The sequence below is a fragment of the Eucyclogobius newberryi genome, unplaced genomic scaffold, assembly GCF_026437365.1.
Source record: "Eucyclogobius newberryi isolate DKJ021-1_F unplaced genomic scaffold, fEucNew1.0.hap1 SCAF_49, whole genome shotgun sequence".
Lineage (NCBI taxonomy): Eukaryota > Metazoa > Chordata > Actinopteri > Gobiiformes > Gobiidae > Eucyclogobius > Eucyclogobius newberryi.
The window spans coordinates 372,713-392,785 of NW_027316156.1; the positions used below are offsets into that span (position 1 = coordinate 372,713).

At 47.7% G+C, this 20,073-nt stretch overlaps 1 protein-coding gene across 1 annotated transcript in view; it reads left to right on the forward strand.

Annotated features, from left to right (window-relative positions):
* Positions 1-20,073, forward strand: part of LOC140380584 (sentrin-specific protease 6-like) — a 60,422-nt gene that overhangs the window by 21,637 nt on the left and 18,712 nt on the right. The window contains exons 12-13 of the mRNA XM_072464451.1: positions 15,573-15,758; positions 17,545-17,738. Coding sequence (XP_072320552.1) covers positions 15,573-15,758; positions 17,545-17,738 — 380 coding nt within the window. The remainder of the gene's footprint in view (positions 1-15,572; positions 15,759-17,544; positions 17,739-20,073) is intronic.

Genomic DNA, 20,073 nt, shown 5'->3' on the forward strand with positions numbered 1-20,073 from the left:
TCAGACCCTGTTTCAGTCCTGTTTCAGACCCTGTTTCAGTCCTGTTTCAGACCCTGTTTCAGACCCTGTTTCAGACCCTGTTTCAGACCCTGTTTCAGACCCTGTTTCAGACCCTGTTTCAGACCCTGTTTCAGACCTGTTTCAGACCCTGTTTCAGACCCTGTTTCAGTCCCGTTTCAGACCTGTTTCAGACCCTGTTTCAGTCCTGTTTCAGACCCTGTTTCAGACCCTGTTTCAGACCCTGTTTCAGACCTGTTTCAGACCCTGTTTCAGACCTGTTTCAGTCCCGTTTCAGACCTGTTTCAGACCCTGTTTCAGTCCTGTTTCAGACCCTGTTTCAGACCTGTTTCAGACCCTGTTTCAGTCCTGTTTCAGACCCTGTTTCAGACCCTGTTTCAGACCCTGTTTCAGACCCTGTTTCAGACCCTGTTTCAGACCCTGTTTCAGACCTGTTTCAGTCCTGTTTCAGACCCTGTTTCAGTCCTGTTTCAGACCCTGTTTCAGTCCTGTTTCAGACCCTGTTTCAGACCCTGTTTCAGACCCTGTTTCAGACCCTGTTTCAGACCCTGTTTCAGACCCTGTTTCAGACCCTGTTTCAGACCCTGTTTCAGACCCTGTTTCAGACCCTGTTTCAGACCTGTTTCAGACCTGTTTCAGACCTGTTTCAGTCCTGTTTCAGACCTGTTTCAGACATGTTTCAGTCCTGTTTCAGACCCTGTTTCAGACCCTGTTTCAGACCCTGTTTCAGACCCTGTTTCAGTCCTGTTTCAGTCCTGTTTCAGTCCTGTTTCAGACCCTGTTTCAGGCCCTGTTTCAGGCCCTGTTTCAGGCCCTGTTTCAGTCCTGTTTCAGTCCTGTTTCAGTCCTGTTTCAGACCTGTTTCAGACCCTGTTTCAGACCCTGTTTCAGACCCTGTTTCAGACCCTGTTTCAGTCCTGTTTCAGACCCTGTTTCAGACCCTGTTTCAGACCCTGTTTCAGACCTGTTTCAGACCCTGTTTCAGACCTGTTTCAGACCCTGTTTCAGACCCTGTTTCAGTCCTGTTTCAGTCCTGTTTCAGACCCTGTTTCAGTCCTGTTTCAGTCCTGTTTCAGACCCTGTTTCAGACCCTGTTTCAGACCCTGTTTCAGACCCTGTTTCAGACCCTGTTTCAGACTCTGTTTCAGACCCTGTTTCAGACCCTGTTTCAGACCCTGTTTCAGTCCTGTTTCAGTCCTGTTTCAGTCCTGTTTCAGTCCTGTTTCAGACCTGTTTCAGTCCTGTTTCAGACCCTGTTTCAGACCCTGTTTCAGTCCTGTTTCAGTCCTGTTTCAGTCCGGTTTCAGACCCTGTTTCAGACCCTGTTTCAGACCCTGTTTCAGTCCTGTTTCAGTCCTGTTTCAGACCTGTTTCAGTCCTGTTTCAGTCCTGTTTCAGACCCTGTTTCAGTCCTGTTTCAGTCCTGTTTCAGTCCTGTTTCAGTCCTGTTTCAGTCCTGTTTCAGACCCTGTTTCAGTCCTGTTTCAGTCCTGTTTCAGTCCTGTTTCAGTCCTGTTTCAGACCTGTTTCAGACCCTGTTTCAGTCCTGTTTCAGTCCTGTTTCAGACCCTGTTTCAGACCCTGTTTCAGTCCTGTTTTAGTCCTGTTTCAGACCCTGTTTCAGACCCTGTTTCAGACCCTGTTTCAGACCCTGTTTCAGTCCTGTTTCAGTCCCTGTTTCAGACCCTGTTTCAGTCCAGTTTCAGTCCTGTTTCAGACCCTGTTTCAGACCCTGTTTCAGACCCTGTTTCAGTCCTGTTTCAGTCCTGTTTCAGACCCTGTTTCAGACCCTGTTTCAGACCCTGTTTCAAGGCAAGGCAAGGCAAGTTTATTTGTAGAGCACATTTCATACACAAGGCAATTCAAAGTGCTTCACAGCAGGAAAAATGCATTCAAATCACAAAGAAATTACAGAAACAGAAATACAATAAAATTAACTAAATTAAAAATTATCAATCCAACTGATTTTCTAAACTAATAAAATCACAAACAAAAGAGAAGAGTGCAAAGAAAAAATCCCTTCAGTCATATGCGCAGCTAAACAAAACTGTTTTTAGCTTAGATTTGAACATTGTCAGAGTAGAAGCCTGTCTCACATCTTCAGGAAGAATGTTCCAGATTTTAGCTGCATAAAACTGAAACGCAGATTCCCCATGTTTTGTCCTGACTCTGGCACCAGCAGGAGGCCGGTCCATGTTCAGTCCTGACTCTGGCACCAGCAGGAGGCCGGTCCCTGAGGTCCTCAGAGTCCGAGATGGTTGATATGGCACTAACATATCCAAGATGTACTTTGGTGCTAGGCCATGGAGAGACTTGTACACAAGCAGAGCTGCTTTAAAGTCTATTCTCTGAGCCACAGGGGGCCAGTGCAGAGACCTGAGAACAGGACTAATGTGATCATACTTCCTGGTTCTAGTCAGGACCCGAGCAGCAGCGTTCTGGATGTACTGCAGCTGTTTTACAGCTCGTTTGGAGAGACCAGTGAGCAGGCCGTTACAGTAGTCTAATCTACTGGAGACAAACGCATGGATAAGTCTCTCTAAATCTGGTTTTGACACTATATTTTTGATTTTGGCAATGTTTTTTAGATGGTAAAAAGCTGCTGATGTTATTGATTTGACGTGGCTATTAAAGTTCAAGTCTGAGTCCATTATTACCCCCAGATTTCTAACTTGGTTTGTAGGTTTTAGAGCGAGACTCTGGAGGTGACCGCTAACACTTTCTCTTTGTTTCTGTGGGCCGTAAACGATTATTTCAGTCTTGTCTGAGTTCAGCTGGAGAAAGTTGTTTTGCATCCACAAACTGATCTGTTGGATGCAGTGACAGAGTGAATCTACTGGTCCATAGTCACCTGCCGATAGTGAAACATAGATCTGAGTGTCGTCTGCATAATTGTGATAGGACACATTTTCACTGCGTATCAACTGACCCAACGGCAGCATGTAGAGGTTGAACAGAAGGGGACCCAGGACTGACCCTCGGGGCACTCCACAGGTCAGGGTCATGTGGTCTGAGACACAGCTACCAATTTCAACAAAGTACTTCCTGTCTTCCAGATAGGACCTTAACCAGTTTAGGGCAGTGCCAGTGATGCCCACCCAGTCCTCTAGTCTCTGTAAGAGGATCCCATGATCGACAGTGTCAAAAGCAGCACTCAGATCTAACAGAATTAAGACTGAGGCTTTGCCCGTGTCAGTGTTCAGGCGGATGTCATTTGTCACCTTGACAAGAGCAGTCTCAGTGCTGTGATGAGGTCTAAAACCTGACTGAAAAACATCAAATGAGTTGTTTATTAAGAGGAAATCTGTGAGCTGTTGGTAAACAACCTTTTCAAGGACTTTGCCCAAAAATGGCAGATTAGAGATGGGCCGGTAATGACTCAGTACTGCGGCATCAAGACTGCTCTTCTTTAGGAGAGGCTTTATGACCGCAGTTTTCAAAGACATTGGGAATGTTCCAGATTGAAGCGACATGTTAACTATGTGAGTGAATGGTGCTAACAAACTGTTCAGCACAGACTTTAGAAATCTGGTGGGTAACACATCAAGGCAGCATGTAGATGAACTCAGACTGGTGATGATCTCATGGACAGTTTTGTCAGTTACTGGTGCAAAGTGAGTTAGCTCTAAGTGTCTTGGTGGTTTTAGGGTAATTTTTTGCATTGTGGGATTTATAGCATTTTTAATGCCCTGAACTTTGTCATTAAAGAATAATGCAAACTCATTACACTTGGATGTGGAAATGAGTTCTAACGGCAGCTGAGCTGGAGGGTTTGTTAATCTGTTTACTGTGGCAAACAGGACACGCGAGTTGTTACTGCAGCTTCCAATTATTTCAGAAAAATATCTTTCCCTAGTTCTACATAAGATTAGGTTGTACATGTTCAGCTTTTCTTTGTAAATCTCTTTTTGAACCTGGAGCTTTGACTTGCGCCATTTCCGTTCGGCCCTGCGGCACTCCCTTTTCTGTGCCCTGACCGAATCATCATTTCTCCACGGCGCCTTCTGCTTATTTTTAACCATTTTAGCCTTTATAGGGGCGATGGTGTCCAGAACATTCAAAACACTAAATGTAACAGAGTTCAACAAATCATTTACATTAGAACATGAGACATTTTCGAAGTTTATCATTTCCATAAACAGTGCACCTGTGCCATCACTTATGTGTCTCCTCTGAACAACTGCAGGACCAACCGGAGGTTTGGGAGAAACAGACAGGTCAAAGAAGACACAGAAATGATCAGACAGAGCAACATCGATCACATTAACATTTGAAATATTTACCCCCTTTGTAATTATGAGATCTAGAGTGTGTCCTTTGCTGTGGGTGGGGCCTCTCACATGCTGAGTAAGACTGAAGGTTTCAAGGACAGCATCAAGCTCTTTAGCGTTTCTGTCACAAATATTATCAACATGCACATTGAAATCACCTGTAATGACCAAACCATCACAGTCTGTGCATATGACTGAAAGCATCTCAGTAAAATCATCAATAAAACTTTGGCAGTGCTGGGGAGGCTTGTATAAAACAATGAAGAGAATGGATGGAGACCGTTTTAGCTCCATTTTAAAGGATACATACTCAAATGATGAAAACACCCCAAAAGACAACCTGCGGGTAATTATTTCATCTCTAAAGACAGCACAGACTCCACCCCCTTTTTTGTTTTCTCGTGTTTCAGATTCAAACTTAAAGTTGGGTGGAGCAGATTCTATCAGAACTACATTTCCTGTGTTTTTGTCAAGCCATGTTTCAGTTAAAAACATAAAATCAAGATTATAAGAAGAAATAAAATTATTAATTAAGAGAGATTTGTTACATAAGGATCTGACATTTAGCACAGCAAGTTTCAGACTAGTTTCAGTGGGACTGGGCTTTATCTTTTCACAGGGAATATGAATCACATTTCTCAGATTGGGCCTGACTCGCATTTTGTTTTTCCATCTGTGTGATGATGTGACTACAGAAATAGCACTAGGGGGGGGCTCGTTTTACATAGGGCCCCGGGTTGGTTTGATTTTTAATGTGACAATAAGTCCCGGCAACGCTGAGACCCAGTGCATCCTAGCTATGGGAGATACCAGGTAAAAGGCGAGGTTGGATGGGTGGTGGGGCTTTTGTAGCCAAGGAGAGTTTGGGACCAGGTGAGAGGCGAGGGGGGATGGGTGGTGGGGTTTTTGTTGGTGTAGTCGGTACTGACATAGCCCTTGCTATATTGGGCGTGAGTGGAGCCATCTTAATGCCTGATTTGATCAGACTTTCAAAATGGCTGGGAAGGCCCATGGGTGAGAGTGGAGATGAGAAGGAGAATGATGAATCTTTAGTGGGAGTAGATGTTGCAGGGGGAACCCAGGGCTGGTGTGAAGGCAGGGGCGATGACAGGGATGTTGTTGGGCTTGTCACAGATGGGTCCAAGGCCTTTGAAGATTGTTCCTTTGCTGGAGGCGGTGGAGGTGAATGTGGAGCAGCTGGAGCTGAATCCTTTGCTGGTGGTGGTGGAGCAGCTGCTGATGAATCCTTTGGTGGAGGCTGAGGTTGTGGTGCTTTTGATGTTGAAACATTGGCTCAGTCTCTGGCTGATGGAGCAGGAATTCTTCTCTCATTCCTCTCTTCTCTAACTATCTGCTCAGGACCCTGTCCAGGCCCAGTCCAATGCCTCAGAGCGTGGAGCAGGTTCTCTGTCAGCACCCTCACTCCACCTCTGCATAGGTGGGGGCCATTTCTCTTAAACAGGTCCTCTCGTTTCCAGAATAGATAGAAGTTCTCAATGTAGTGTAGTCCTCTCGGGGAACACTCTTTGGACAGCCATGTGTTCAGCTGAAGAAGCCGGCTAAACTTGTTTATCCTCCTGTCGATGTTTGGAAGAGGTCCACTTATGAATGTTTTGATTTCCATTTTATCAAGCACGTCGAATAACTTCAAGAAGTCTTTTTTCAAAACTTCAGTCTGTTCCCGCCGCATGTCCACTGCACCCACGTGCACAATCAGCTGTTTAGCTCCTCCATGCTTAGCCATAATATTTGGAAGGAGTGACGTTATCTCAGAAACAGTGGCGCTTGGAAAAGAATGTGTGTTTATCTTTTCATGCGTCACGTGACTTATCGCGCCGTCCCCAACTAAAACAATGACCTTGGCTCCTGGCACAGATCCTCCTCGCTGTATTTTGGCCACGTCATCGTTCCTTTTTTCATTTAATTCCATCTCTGAAAGTGGTAAAAATCTGTTGGTGAGCTGTATTTTAGGTGACTTCACGTTATCTTTGTATCGTTTAGGCTTTAGTTTGTTCCAAGAAACAGCCTGGTCTTTCTGGTTTTTAGACAGTTTTGGAAACGACACAGAGTCACTGCGGTTTAGGTTGAAAGTAGCAGTTTTTCTTGTAAAAAGTGTGCTCTTCTTACCGTCGGTTGACACAGGAATGGTATCGTGAAGAACTTTTTCAGATTCCAAAACAAATATCCGTGTTTTCAGCTCATTCATTTCTTGTTGATATTTCCGACAGCGTTCACAGTCTTTCTCACTTCTTCTCCCGGACATGTCGCTGGCGTCAGATATGTCGTTAAAACTGGAAAAATGTTCTTAAAATCCTTGGTTTACTTGAAAAAGTCTAAAGCAAAAATGTTTGGAAGACAAAAACTGATTAAAAAGCAAAATAAATAAGGAAAGCAGCGATAGCAAGCGGAGTGAGCAAAAAAGCGTGTGCACTCTTCGGAAGCAGGTACAAGAGACCCTGTTTCAGACCTGTTTCAGTCCTGTTTCAGACCTGTTTCAGACCCTGTTTCAGTCCTGTTTCAGACCTGTTTCAGTCCTGTTTCAGACCTGTTTCAGACCCTGTTTCAGTCCTGTTTCAGACCCTGTTTCAGTCCTGTTTCAGTCCTGTTTCAGACCTGTTTCAGACCCTGTTTCAGTCCTGTTTCAGACCCTGTTTCAGACCTGTTTCAGACCCTGTTTCAGACCCTGTTTCAGTCCTGTTTCAGACCTGTTTCAGACCCTGTTTCAGTCCTGTTTCAGACCCTGTTTCAGTCCTGTTTCAGACCTGTTTCAGACCCTGTTTGTCCTGTTTCAGACCCTGTTTCAGTCCTGTTTCAGTCCTGTTTCAGACCTGTTTCAGACCCTGTTTCAGACCCTGTTTCAGACCTGTTTCAGACCCTGTTTCAGACCTGTTTCAGTCCTGTTTCAGACCCTGTTTCAGACCTGTTTCAGACCCTGTTTCAGACCCTGTTTCAGTCCTGTTTCAGTCCTGTTTCAGTCCTGTTTCAGACCTGTTTCAGACCCTGTTTCAGACCCTGTTTCAGACCCTGTTTCAGACCCTGTTTCAGACATGTTTCAGTCCTGTTTCAGACATGTTTCAGACCCTGTTTCAGACCTGTTTCAGTCCTGTTTCAGACCCTGTTTCAGTCCTGTTTCAGTCCCCGTTTCAGTCCCCGTTTCAGACCCCGTTTCAGACCCCGTTTCAGACCCCGTTTCAGTCCTGTTTCAGACCTGTTTCAGTCCTGTTTCAGTCCTGTTTCAGACCTTTTTCAGTCCTGTTTCAGTCCTGTTTCAGTCCTGTTTCAGACCCTGTTTCAGACCTGTTTCAGACCTGTTTCAGACCTGTTTCAGACCTGTTTCAGACCCTGTTTCAGACCCTGTTTCAGTCCTGTTTCAGTCCTGTTTCAGTCCTGTTTCAGACCTGTTTCAGACCCTGTTTCAGACCCTGTTTCAGACCTGTTTCAGACCTGTTTCAGACCCTGTTTCAGACCCTGTTTCAGTCCTGTTTCAGACCCTGTTTCAGTCCTGTTTCAGTCCTGTTTCAGTCCTGTTTCAGACCCTGTTTCAGACCCTGTTTCAGACCTGTTTCAGACCCTGTTTCAGACCCTGTTTCAGACCCTGTTTCAGACCCTGTTTGTCCTGTTTCAGACCCTGTTTCAGTCCTGTTTCAGACCTGTTTCAGACCCTGTTTCAGACCTGTTTCAGACATGTTTCAGTCCTGTTTCAGACCCTGTTTCAGACCTGTTTCAGACCTGTTTCAGACCCTGTTTCAGACCCTGTTTCAGTCCTGTTTCAGTCCTGTTTCAGTCCTGTTTCAGACCCTGGTTCAGACCCTGTTTCAGACCCTGTTTCAGACCCTGTTTGTCCTGTTTCAGACCCTGTTTCAGTCCTGTTTCAGACCTGTTTCAGACCCTGTTTCAGACCTGTTTCAGACATGTTTCAGTCCTGTTTCAGACCCTGTTTCAGACCTGTTTCAGACCTGTTTCAGACCCTGTTTCAGACCCTGTTTCAGTCCTGTTTCAGTCCTGTTTCAGTCCTGTTTCAGACCCTGGTTCAGACCCTGTTTCAGACCCTGTTTCAGTCCTGTTTCAGACCTGTTTCAGACCCTGTTTCAGACCTGTTTTAGACATGTTTCAGTCCTGTTTCAGACCCTGTTTCAGACCTGTTTCAGACCCTGTTTCAGACCTGTTTCAGACCCTGTTTCAGACCCTGTTTCAGACCCTGTTTCAGACATGTTTCAGTCCTGTTTCAGACCCTGTTTCAGACCCTGTTTCAGACCTGTTTCAGACCCTGTTTGTCCTGTTTCAGACCCTGTTTCAGTCCTGTTTCAGACCTGTTTCAGACCCTGTTTCAGACCCTGTTTCAGACCTGTTTTAGACATGTTTCAGTCCTGTTTCAGACCCTGTTTCAGACCTGTTTCAGACCCTGTTTCAGACCTGTTTCAGACCTGTTTCAGTCCTGTTTCAGACCTGTTTCAGACCCTGTTTCAGACCCTGTTTCAGACCCTGTTTCAGACATGTTTCAGTCCTGTTTCAGACCCTGTTTCAGACCCTGTTTCAGACCTGTTTCAGTCCTGTTTCAGACCCTGTTTCAGTCCTGTTTCAGTCCTGTTTCAGACCCCGTTTCAGTCCCCGTTTCAGACCCCGTTTCAGACCCCGTTTCAGTCCTGTTTCAGACCTGTTTCAGTCCTGTTTCAGTCCTGTTTCAGACCTTTTTCAGTCCTGTTTCAGTCCTGTTTCAGACCCTGTTTCAGACCTGTTTCAGACCTGTTTCAGACCTGTTTCAGACCCTGTTTCAGACCCTGTTTCAGACCTGTTTCAGACCCTGTTTCAGACCCTGTTTCAGACCTGTTTCAGACCTGTTTCAGACCCTGTTTCAGACCCTGTTTCAGACCCTGTTTCAGTCCTGTTTCAGACCCTGTTTCAGACCCTGTTTCAGTCCTGTTTCAGACCCTGTTTCAGTCCTGTTTCAGTCCTGTTTCAGACCCTGTTTCAGACCCTGTTTCAGACCTGTTTCAGACCCTGGTTCAGACCCTGTTTCAGACCCTGTTTCAGACCCTGTTTCAGACCCGTTTCAGACCCTGTTTCAGACCCTGTTTCAGTCCTGTTTCAGACCCTGTTTCAGTCCTGTTTCAGTCCTGTTTCAGACCCTGTTTCAGACCCTGTTTCAGTCCTGTTTCAGTCCTGTTTCAGACCTGTTTCAGTCCTGTTTCAGACCCTGTTTCAGTCCTGTTTCAGACCCTGTTTCAGACCCTGTTTCAGACCCTGTTTCAGACCTGTTTCAGACCTGTTTCAGACCTGTTTCAGACCTGTTTCAGACCCTGTTTCAGACCTGTTTCAGTCCTGTTTCAGACCCTGTTTCAGACCCTGTTTCAGACCTGTTTCAGTCCTGTTTCAGTCCTTTTTCAGTCCTGTTTCAGACCTGTTTCAGTCCTGTTTCAGACCTGTTTCAGACCTGTTTCAGACCCTGTTTCAGACCCTGTTTCAGACCCTGTTTCAGACCCTGTTTCAGACCCTGTTTCAGACGCTGTTTCAGACTCTGTTTCAGACTCTGTTTCAGACCCTGTTTCAGACCCTGTTTCAGACCCTGTTTCAGACCCTGTTTCAGTCCTGTTTCAGACCCTGTTTCAGACCCTGTTTCAGACCCTGTTTCAGACCCTGTTTCAGACCTGTTTCAGACCCTGTTTCAGACCCTGTTTCAGTCCTGTTTCAGTCCTGTTTCAGTCCTGTTTCAGACCCTGTTTCAGACCCTGTTTCAGACCCTGTTTCAGACCCTGTTTCAGTCCTGTTTCAGTCCTGTTTCAGACCCTGTTTCAGACCCTGTTTCAGACCTGTTTCAGTCCTGTTTCAGTCCTGTTTCAGACCCTGTTTCAGTCCTGTTTCAGTCCTGTTTCAGACCTGTTTCAGTCCTGTTTCAGACCCTGTTTCAGTCCTGTTTCAGACCCTGTTTCAGTCCTGTTTCAGACCCTGTTTCAGACCCTGTTTCAGACCCTGTTTCAGACCCTGTTTCAGACCCTGTTTCAGACCCTGTTTCAGTCCTGTTTCAGACCCTGTTTCAGACCCTGTTTCAGACCCTGTTTCAGTCCTGTTTCAGACCTGTTTCAGACCCTGTTTCAGACCTGTTTCAGACCTGTTTCAGTCCTGTTTCAGTCCTGTTTCAGTCCTGTTTCAGTCCTGTTTCAGACCCTGTTTCAGACCCTGTTTCAGACCCTGTTTCAGTCCTGTTTCAGACCTGTTTCAGTCCTGTTTCAGACCTGTTTCAGTCCTGTTTCAGACCCTGTTTCAGACCCTGTTTCAGTCCTGTTTCAGTCCTGTTTCAGACCTGTTTCAGTCCTGTTTCAGTCCTGTTTCAGTCCTGTTTCAGACCTGTTTCAGACCCTGTTTCAGACCCTGTTTCAGACCCTGTTTCAGTCCTGTTTCAGTCCTGTTTCAGACCCTGTTTCAGTCCTGTTTCAGTCCTGTTTCAGACCCTGTTTCAGACCCTGTTTCAGTCCTGTTTCAGACCTGTTTCAGTCCTGTTTCAGTCCTGTTTCAGACCCTGTTTCAGACCCTGTTTCAGACCCTGTTTCAGTCCTGTTTCAGTCCTGTTTCAGACCCTGTTTCAGTCCTGTTTCAGTCCTGTTTCAGACCTGTTTCAGTCCTGTTTCAGACCCTGTTTCAGTCCTGTTTCAGTCCTGTTTCAGACCCTGTTTCAGTCCTGTTTCAGTCCTGTTTCAGACCCTGTTTCAGTCCTGTTTCAGACCCTGTTTCAGACCCTGTTTCAGACCCTGTTTCAGACCCTGTTTCAGAACCTGTTTCAGACCCTGTTTCAGTCCTGTTTCAGACCCTGTTTCAGTCCCTGTTTCAGACCCTGTTTCAGACCCTGTTTCAGAACCTGTTTCAGACCCTGTTTCAGTCCCTGTTTCAGTCCCTGTTTCAGACCCTGTTTCAGACCCTGTTTCAGACCCTGTTTCAGACCCTGTTTCAGTCCTGTTTCAGACCCTGTTTCAGTCCTGTTTCAGTCCTGTTTCAGACCCTGTTTCAGACCCTGTTTCAGACCCTGTTTCAGTCCTGTTTCAGTCCCTGTTTCAGTCCCTGTTTCAGACCTGTTTCAGTCCTGTTTCAGACCTGTTTCAGACCTGTTTCAGACCCTGTTTCAGACCCTGTTTCAGACCTGTTTCAGACCTGTCCTGTTTCAGACCCTGTTTCAGTCCTGTTTCAGTCCTGTTTCAGTCCTGTTTCAGTCCTGTTTCAGTCCTGTTTCAGACCCTGTTTCAGACCCTGTTTCAGACCCTGTTTCAGACCCTGTTTCAGTCCTGTTTCAGACCCCGTTTCAGACCCCGTTTCAGTCCCGTTTCAGACCCGTTTCAGACCCGTTTCAGTCCCGTTTCAGACCCGTTTCAGACCCGTTTCAGTCCCGTTTCAGACCCGTTTCAGACCCTGTTTCAGTCCTGTTTCAGTCCTCTTTCAGACCCTGTTTCAGACCCTGTTTCAGTCCTGTTTCAGTCCTGTTTCAGTCCTGTTTCAGACCCTGGTTCAGACCCTGTTTCAGACCCTGTTTCAGACCCTGTTTCAGACCCTGTTTCAGACCCTGTTTCAGACCCTGTTTCAGACCCTGTTTCAGTCCTGTTTCAGACCTGTTTCAGACCTGTTTCAGACCCTGTTTCAGACCCTGTTTCAGACCCTGTTTCAGTCCTGTTTCAGACATGTTTCAGTCCTGTTTCAGACCCTGTTTCAGACCTGTTTCAGACCCTGTTTCAGACCCTTTTTCAGTCCTGTTTCAGTCCTGTTTCAGTCCTGTTTCAGACCCTGGTTCAGACCCTGTTTCAGACCCTGTTTCAGACGCTGTTTCAGTCCTGTTTCAGACCTGTTTCAGACCCTGTTTCAGACCTGTTTTAGACATGTTTCAGTCCTGTTTCAGACCCTGTTTCAGACCTGTTTCAGACCCTGTTTCAGACCTGTTTCAGTCCTGTTTCAGACCTGTTTCAGACCCTGTTTCAGACCCTGTTTCAGTCCTGTTTCAGACCCTGTTTCAGACCCTGTTTCAGACCTGTTTCAGACCCTGTTTGTCCTGTTTCAGACCCTGTTTCAGTCCTGTTTCAGACCTGTTTCAGACCCTGTTTCAGACCTGTTTTAGACATGTTTCAGTCCTGTTTCAGACCTGTTTCAGACCTGTTTCAGACCCTGTTTCAGACCTGTTTCAGTCCTGTTTCAGACCTGTTTCAGACCCTGTTTCAGACCCTGTTTCAGACCCTGTTTCAGACCCTGTTTCAGACATGTTTCAGTCCTGTTTCAGACCCTGTTTCAGACCCTGTTTCAGACCTGTTTCAGTCCTGTTTCAGACCCTGTTTCAGTCCTGTTTCAGACCCTGTTTCAGACCTGTTTCAGACATGTTTCAGTCCTGTTTCAGACATGTTTCAGTCCTGTTTCAGACCCTGTTTCAGACCTGTTTCAGACCCTGTTTCAGACCCTGTTTCAGTCCTGTTTCAGTCCTGTTTCAGTCCTGTTTCAGACCCTGGTTCAGACCCTGTTTCAGACCCTGTTTCAGACCCTGTTTCAGACCCTGTTTCAGACCCTGTTTCAGTCCTGTTTCAGACCTGTTTCAGACCCTGTTTCAGACCTGTTTCAGACATGTTTCAGTCCTGTTTCAGACCCTGTTTCAGACCTGTTTCAGACCCTGTTTCAGACCCTGTTTCAGTCCTGTTTCAGTCCTGTTTCAGTCCTGTTTCAGACCCTGGTTCAGACCCTGTTTCAGACCCTGGTTCAGACCCTGTTTCAGACCCTGTTTCAGACGCTGTTTCAGTCCTGTTTCAGACCTGTTTCAGACCCTGTTTCAGACCTGTTTTAGACATGTTTCAGTCCTGTTTCAGACCCTGTTTCAGACCTGTTTCAGACCCTGTTTCAGACCTGTTTCAGTCCTGTTTCAGACCTGTTTCAGACCCTGTTTCAGACCCTGTTTCAGTCCTGTTTCAGACCCTGTTTCAGACCCTGTTTCAGACCTGTTTCAGACCCTGTTTGTCCTGTTTCAGACCCTGTTTCAGTCCTGTTTCAGTCCTGTTTCAGACCTGTTTCAGACCCTGTTTCAGACCTGTTTTAGACATGTTTCAGTCCTGTTTCAGACCTGTTTCAGACCTGTTTCAGACCCTGTTTCAGACCTGTTTCAGTCCTGTTTCAGACCTGTTTCAGACCCTGTTTCAGACCCTGTTTCAGACCCTGTTTCAGACCCTGTTTCAGACCCTGTTTCAGACATGTTTCAGTCCTGTTTCAGACCCTGTTTCAGACCCTGTTTCAGACCTCTTTCAGTCCTGTTTCAGACCCTGTTTCAGTCCTGTTTCAGTCCTGTTTCAGACCCCGTTTCAGTCCCCGTTTCAGACCCCGTTTCAGACCCCGTTTCAGACCCCGTTTCAGTCCTGTTTCAGACCTGTTTCAGTCCTGTTTCAGACCTTTTTCAGTCCTGTTTCAGTCCTGTTTCAGACCCTGTTTCAGACCTGTTTCAGACCTGTTTCAGACCCTGTTTCAGACCCTGTTTCAGTCCTGTTTCAGACCTGTTTCAGACCCTGTTTCAGACCCTGTTTCAGACCTGTTTCAGACCTGTTTCAGACCCTGTTTCAGACCCTGTTTCAGACCCTGTTTCAGTCCTGTTTCAGACCCTGTTTCAGACCCTGTTTCAGTCCTGTTTCAGACCCTGTTTCAGTCCTGTTTCAGTCCTGTTTCAGACCCTGTTTCAGACCCTGTTTCAGACCTGTTTCAGACCCTGGTTCAGACCCTGTTTCAGACCCTGTTTCAGACCTGTTTCAGACCCTGTTTCAGACCCTGTTTCAGTCCTGTTTCAGACCCTGTTTCAGTCCTGTTTCAGTCCTGTTTCAGACCCTGTTTCAGACCCTGTTTCAGTCCTGTTTCAGTCCTGTTTCAGACCTGTTTCAGTCCTGTTTCAGACCCTGTTTCAGTCCTGTTTCAGACCCTGTTTCAGACCCTGTTTCAGACCTGTTTCAGACCCTGTTTCAGACCTGTTTCAGACCCTGTTTCAGACCTGTTTCAGACCCTGTTTCAGACCTGTTTCAGACCCTGTTTCAGACCTGTTTCAGTCCTGTTTCAGACCCTGTTTCAGACCCTGTTTCAGACCTGTTTCAGTCCTGTTTCAGTCCTTTTTCAGTCCTTTTTCAGACCTGTTTCAGTCCTGTTTCAGACCCTGTTTCAGACCCTGTTTCAGACCCTGTTTCAGTCCTGTTTCAGACGCTGTTTCAGACTCTGTTTCAGACCCTGTTTCAGACCCTGTTTCAGACCCTGTTTCAGACCCTGTTTCAGACCCTGTTTCAGACCCTGTTTCAGTCCTGTTTCAGTCCTGTTTCAGTCCTGTTTCAGTCCTGTTTCAGACCTGTTTCAGACCCTGTTTCAGACCCTGTTTCAGACCCTGTTTCAGTCCTGTTTCAGACCTGTTTCAGTCCTGTTTCAGACCTGTTTCAGTCCTGTTTCAGACCCTGTTTCAGACCCTGTTTCAGTCCTGTTTCAGTCCTGTTTCAGACCTGTTTCAGTCCTGTTTCAGTCCTGTTTCAGACCCTGTTTCAGACCCTGTTTCAGACCCTGTTTCAGACCCTGTTTCAGACCCTGTTTCAGACCCTGTTTCAGTCCTGTTTCAGTCCTGTTTCAGACCCTGTTTCAGACCCTGTTTCAGTCCTGTTTCAGTCCTGTTTCAGACCTGTTTCAGACCCTGTTTCAGACCCTGTTTCAGTCCTGTTTCAGACCTGTTTCAGTCCTGTTTCAGTCCTGTTTCAGACCCTGTTTCAGACCCTGTTTCAGTCCTGTTTCAGTCCTGTTTCAGACCCTGTTTCAGTCCTGTTTCAGTCCTGTTTCAGACCTGTTTCAGTCCTGTTTCAGACCCTGTTTCAGTCCTGTTTCAGTCCTGTTTCAGACCCTGTTTCAGACCCTGTTTCAGAACCTGTTTCAGACCCTGTTTCAGTCCCTGTTTCAGTCCCTGTTTCAGACCCTGTTTCAGACCCTGTTTCAGACCCTGTTTCAGACCCTGTTTCAGACCCTGTTTCAGTCCTGTTTCAGACCTGTTTCAGACCCTGTTTCAGACCCTGTTTCAGACCCTGTTTCAGTCCTGTTTCAGTCCTGTTTCAGTCCTGTTTCAGACCCCGTTTCAGACCCCGTTTCAGACCCCGTTTCAGACCTGTTTCAGACTCTGTTTCAGACTCTGTTTCAGACCTGGTTTTGTCTCATTTTAGTTTAGCTTTAGTTCCACTTTGACCCAGTTTTAGCGCCTCATGTTTGTGTCTTTTTGAGTCTTTGGTCTGTGTTTAACCCTTTGTGTCCCTCTCTCTCCCTTAGGTCCTCTGGGTCGCTCTGAGGCCGTCATCTTTCGGGCCTCGGAGCTGCTCAGCTGTGAATGGTGCAGCGTTCGTAAACTTCCCGTGTTGTTCTTCCAAAGTACTGAGCAGGAGTGTGCTCGCCTGAGAGAAGAGCTGCAGATGAGCCGCGATGCAGGAGAGGACTGGATCGACTGTGCCTCCTCACGTGAGTCTGAGCGTCCAAAACACGCGAGTCTGAGCGTCCAAAACTGTCCAAAACACGCGAGTCTGAGCGTCCAAAACTGTCCAAAACACGCGAGTCTGAGCGTCCAAAACTGTCCAAAACACGCCAGTCTGAGCGTCCAAAACTGTCCAAAACACGCGAGTCTGAGCGTCCAAAACTGTCCAAAACACGCGAGTCTGAGCCTCCAAAACTGTCCAAAACACGCGAGTCTGAGCCTCCAAAACTGTCCAAAACACGCGAGTCTGAGCCTCCAAAACTGTCCAAAACACGCCAGTCTGAGCGTCCAAAACTGTCCAAAACACGCGAGTCTGAGCCTCCAAAACTGTCAAACACGCGAGTCTGAGCCTCCAAAACTGTCCAAAACACGCGAGTCTGAGCCTCCAAAACTGTCCAAAACACGCGAGTCTGAGCCTCCAAAACTGTCCAAAACACGCCAGTCTGAGCGTCCAAAACTGTCCAAAACACGCGAGTCTGAGCCTCCAAAACTGTCCAAAACACGCGAGTCTGAGCCTCCAAAACTGTCCAAAACACGCCAGTCTGAGCGTCCAAAACTGTCCAAAACACGCGAGTCTGAGCCTCCAAAACTGTCCAAAACACGCGAGTCTGAGCCTCCAAAACTGTCCAAAACACGCCAGTCTGAGCGTCCAAAACTGTCCAAAACACGCGAGTCTGAGCGTCCAAAACTGTCCAAAACACGCGAGTCTGAGCGTCCAAAACTGTCAAACACGCCAGTCTGAGCGTCCAAAACTGTCCAAAACACGCGAGTCTGAGCGTCCAAAACTGTCCAAAACACGCGAGTCTGAGCGTCCAAAACTGTCCAAAACACGCCAGTCTGAGCGTCCAAAACTGTCCAAAACACGCCAGTCTGAGCGTCCAAAACTGTCCAAAACACGCCAGTCTGAGCGTCCAAAACTGTCCAAAACACGCCAGTCTGAGCGTCCAAAACTGTCCAAAACACGCCAGTCTGAGCGTCCAAAACTGTCCAAAACACGCCAGTCTGAGCGTCCAAAACTGTCCAAAACACGCCAGTCTGAGCGTCCAAAACTGTCCAAAACACGCCAGTCTGAGCGTCCAAAACTGTCCAAAACACGCCAGTCTGAGCGTCCAAAACTGTCCAAAACACGCGAGTCTGAGCCTCCAAAACTGTCCAAAACACGCGAGTCTGAGCCTCCAAAACTGTCCAAAACACGCCAGTCTGAGCGTCCAAAACTGTCCAAAACACGCGAGTCTGAGCCTCCAAAACTGTCCAAAACACGCCAGTCTGAGCGTCCAAAACTGTCCAAAACACGCCAGTCTGAGCGTCCAAAACTGTCCAAAACACGCGAGTCTGAGCGTCCAAAACTGTCCAAAACACGCGAGTCTGAGCGTCCAAAACTGTCCAAAACACGCCAGTCTGAGCGTCCAAAACTGTCCAAAACACGCCAGTCTGAGCGTCCAAAACTGTCCAAAACACGCCAGTCTGAGCGTCCAAAACTGTCCAAAACACGCGAGTCTGAGCCTCCAAAACTGTCCAAAACACGCGAGTCTGAGCCTCCAAAACTGTCCAAAACACGCCAGTCTGAGCGTCCAAAACTGTCCAAAACACGCGAGTCTGAGCGTCCAAAACTGTCCAAAACACGCGAGTCTGAGCGTCCAAAACCGTCCTAAACCCCCTAAATGAGGCCCCTCGTAGGTTTAAACTGGACTCGTGGGTTGGGGTCCCCGGCTTTATAAATGAGGCCCTTGTGTCTTGGTTTGGCCCCTGGTCTGATCTGCTCGTGTCCTTCAGACCCGGACGAGAAGTACATCGTGCTGATCTTTGAGAACGGGCTTCCCATGGAGCAGCAGGTCATTCTCGAGGACATTTTGGGCGAAATCGGACAAAACAACAACGTCGGAGAGTTTCCCTCCAAAATCTCCTTCGATGAAGCAAATCTACGACTGGTCAACTACAACAAGGCCACGGAACGAAAGGACGACCAGGTCTGTACCCGGAACATGTGTGCTTTTATTATGAAGAGTCTGAACATGTGTGCTTTTATTATGAAGAGTCTGAACATGTGTGCTTTTATTATGAAGAGTCTGAACATGTGTGCTTTTATTATGAAGAGTCTGAACATGTGTGCTTTTATTATGAAGAGTCTGAACATGTGTGCTTTTATTATGAAGAGTCTGAACATGTGTGCTTTTATTATGAAGAGTCTGAACATGTGTGCTTTTATTATGAAGAGTCTGAACATGTGTGCTTTTATTATGAAGAGTCTGAACATGTGTGCTTTTATTATGAAGAGTCTCTGGCACCAGCAGGAGGCCGCTCCATGTTTAGTCCTGACTCTGGCACCAGCAGGAGGCCGCTCCATGTTTAGTCCTGACTCTGGCACCAGCAGGAGGCCGCTCCATGTTTAGTCCTGACTCTGGCACCAGCAGGAGGCCGGTCCATGTTTAGTCCTGACTCTGGCACCAGCAGGAGGCCGGTCCATGTTTAGTCCTGACTCTGGCACCAGCAGGAGGCCGCTCCATGTTTAGTCCTGACTCTGGCACCAGCAGGAGGCCGCTCCATGTTTAGTCCTGACTCTGGCACCAGCAGGAGGCCGGTCCATGTTTAGTCCTGACTCTGGCACCAGCAGGAGGCCGCTCCATGTTTAGTCCTGACTCTGGCACCAGCAGGAGGCCGCTCCATGTTTAGTCCTGACTCTGGCACCAGCAGGAGGCCGCTCCATGTTTAGTCCTGACTCTGGCACCAGCAGGAGGCCGGTCCATGTTTAGTCCTGACTCTGGCACCAGCAGGAGGCCGGTCCATGTTTAGTCGTGACTCTGGCACCAGCAGGAGGCCGGTCCATGTTTAGTCCTGACTCTGGCACCAGCAGGAGGCCGGTCCATGTTTAGTCGTGACTCTGGCACCAGCAGGAGGCCGGTCCATGTTTAGTCCTGACTCTGGCACCAGCAGGAGGCCGGTCCATGTTTAGTCCTGACTCTGGCACCAGCAGGAGGCCGCTCCATGTTTAGTCCTGACTCTGGCACCAGCAGGAGGCCGCTCCATGACCTAACAGCAGCATGTAGACCAGGGGTGGGCAATTATTTTCCTCCGAGGGCCGTATTTGAATCCAGGCCTGTAGCTGAGGCCATCATTGGTGTAAAAAAATACAAAAATAAAATATCACTTTTCCGTCAAATAAAGGCTATTGAATCTATTAAGTCATTTCACGTCATATTATTAAGGACACAAGTGCAGACAGATGCCTGAGGGCAAAAAAGGAAAAATAAATAAATTTAAAAAAACAGTTTGCCGTAGTCCCACCCCTGATGTAGAGGTTGAACAGAAGGGGACCCAGGACTGACCCTTGGGGCGCTCCACAGGTCAGGGTCATGTGGTCTGAGACACAAAGTACTTTTTGTCTTCCAGATGGGACCTTCACCAGTTTAGGGCGGGGCCAGTGATGCCCACCCTGTCCTCTAGTCTCTGTAAGAGGGTCCCACCCTGTCCTCTAGTCTCTGTAAGAGGGTCCCACCCTGTCCTCTAGTCTCTGTAAGAGGGTCCCACCCAGTCCTCTAGTCTCTGTAAGAGGGTCCCACCCTGTCCTCTAGTCTCTGTAAGAGGGTCCCACCCTGTCCTCTAGTCTCTGTAAGAGGGTCCCACCCTGTCCTCTAGTCTCTGTAAGAGGGTCCCACCCTGTCCTCTAGTCTCTGTAAGAGGGTCCCACCCAGTCCTCTAGTCTCTGTAAGAGGGTCCCACCCTGTCCTCTAGTCTCTGTAAGAGGGTCCCACCCAGTCCTCTAGTCTCTGTAAGAGGGTCCCACCCTGTCCTCTAGTCTCTGTAAGAAGGTCCCACCCTGTCCTCTAGTCTCTGTAAGAGAGTCCCACCCTGTCCTCTAGTCTCTGTAAGAGGGTCCCACCCTGTCCTCTAGTCTCTGTAAGAGGGTCCCACCCTGTCCTCTAGTCCCTGTAAGAGGGTCCCACCCTGTCCTCTAGTCTCTGTAAGAGGGTCCCACCCTGTCCTCTAGTCTCTGTAAGAGGGTCCCACCCTGTCCTCTAGTCTCTGTAAGAGGGTCCCACCCTGTCCTCTAGTCTCTGTAAGAGGGTCCCACCCTGTCCTCTAGTCTCTGTAAGAGGGTCCCACCCTGTCCTCTAGTCTCTGTAAGAGGGTCCCACCCTGTCCTCTAGTCTCTGTAAGAGGGTCCCACCCTGTCCTCTAGTCTCTGTAAGAGGGTCCCACCCTGTCCTCTAGTCTCTGTAAGAGGGTCCCATGATGGACAGTGTCAAAAGCAGTATCAGATCCAACAGAATTAAGACTGAGGCTTTGCCCGTGTCAGTGTTCAGG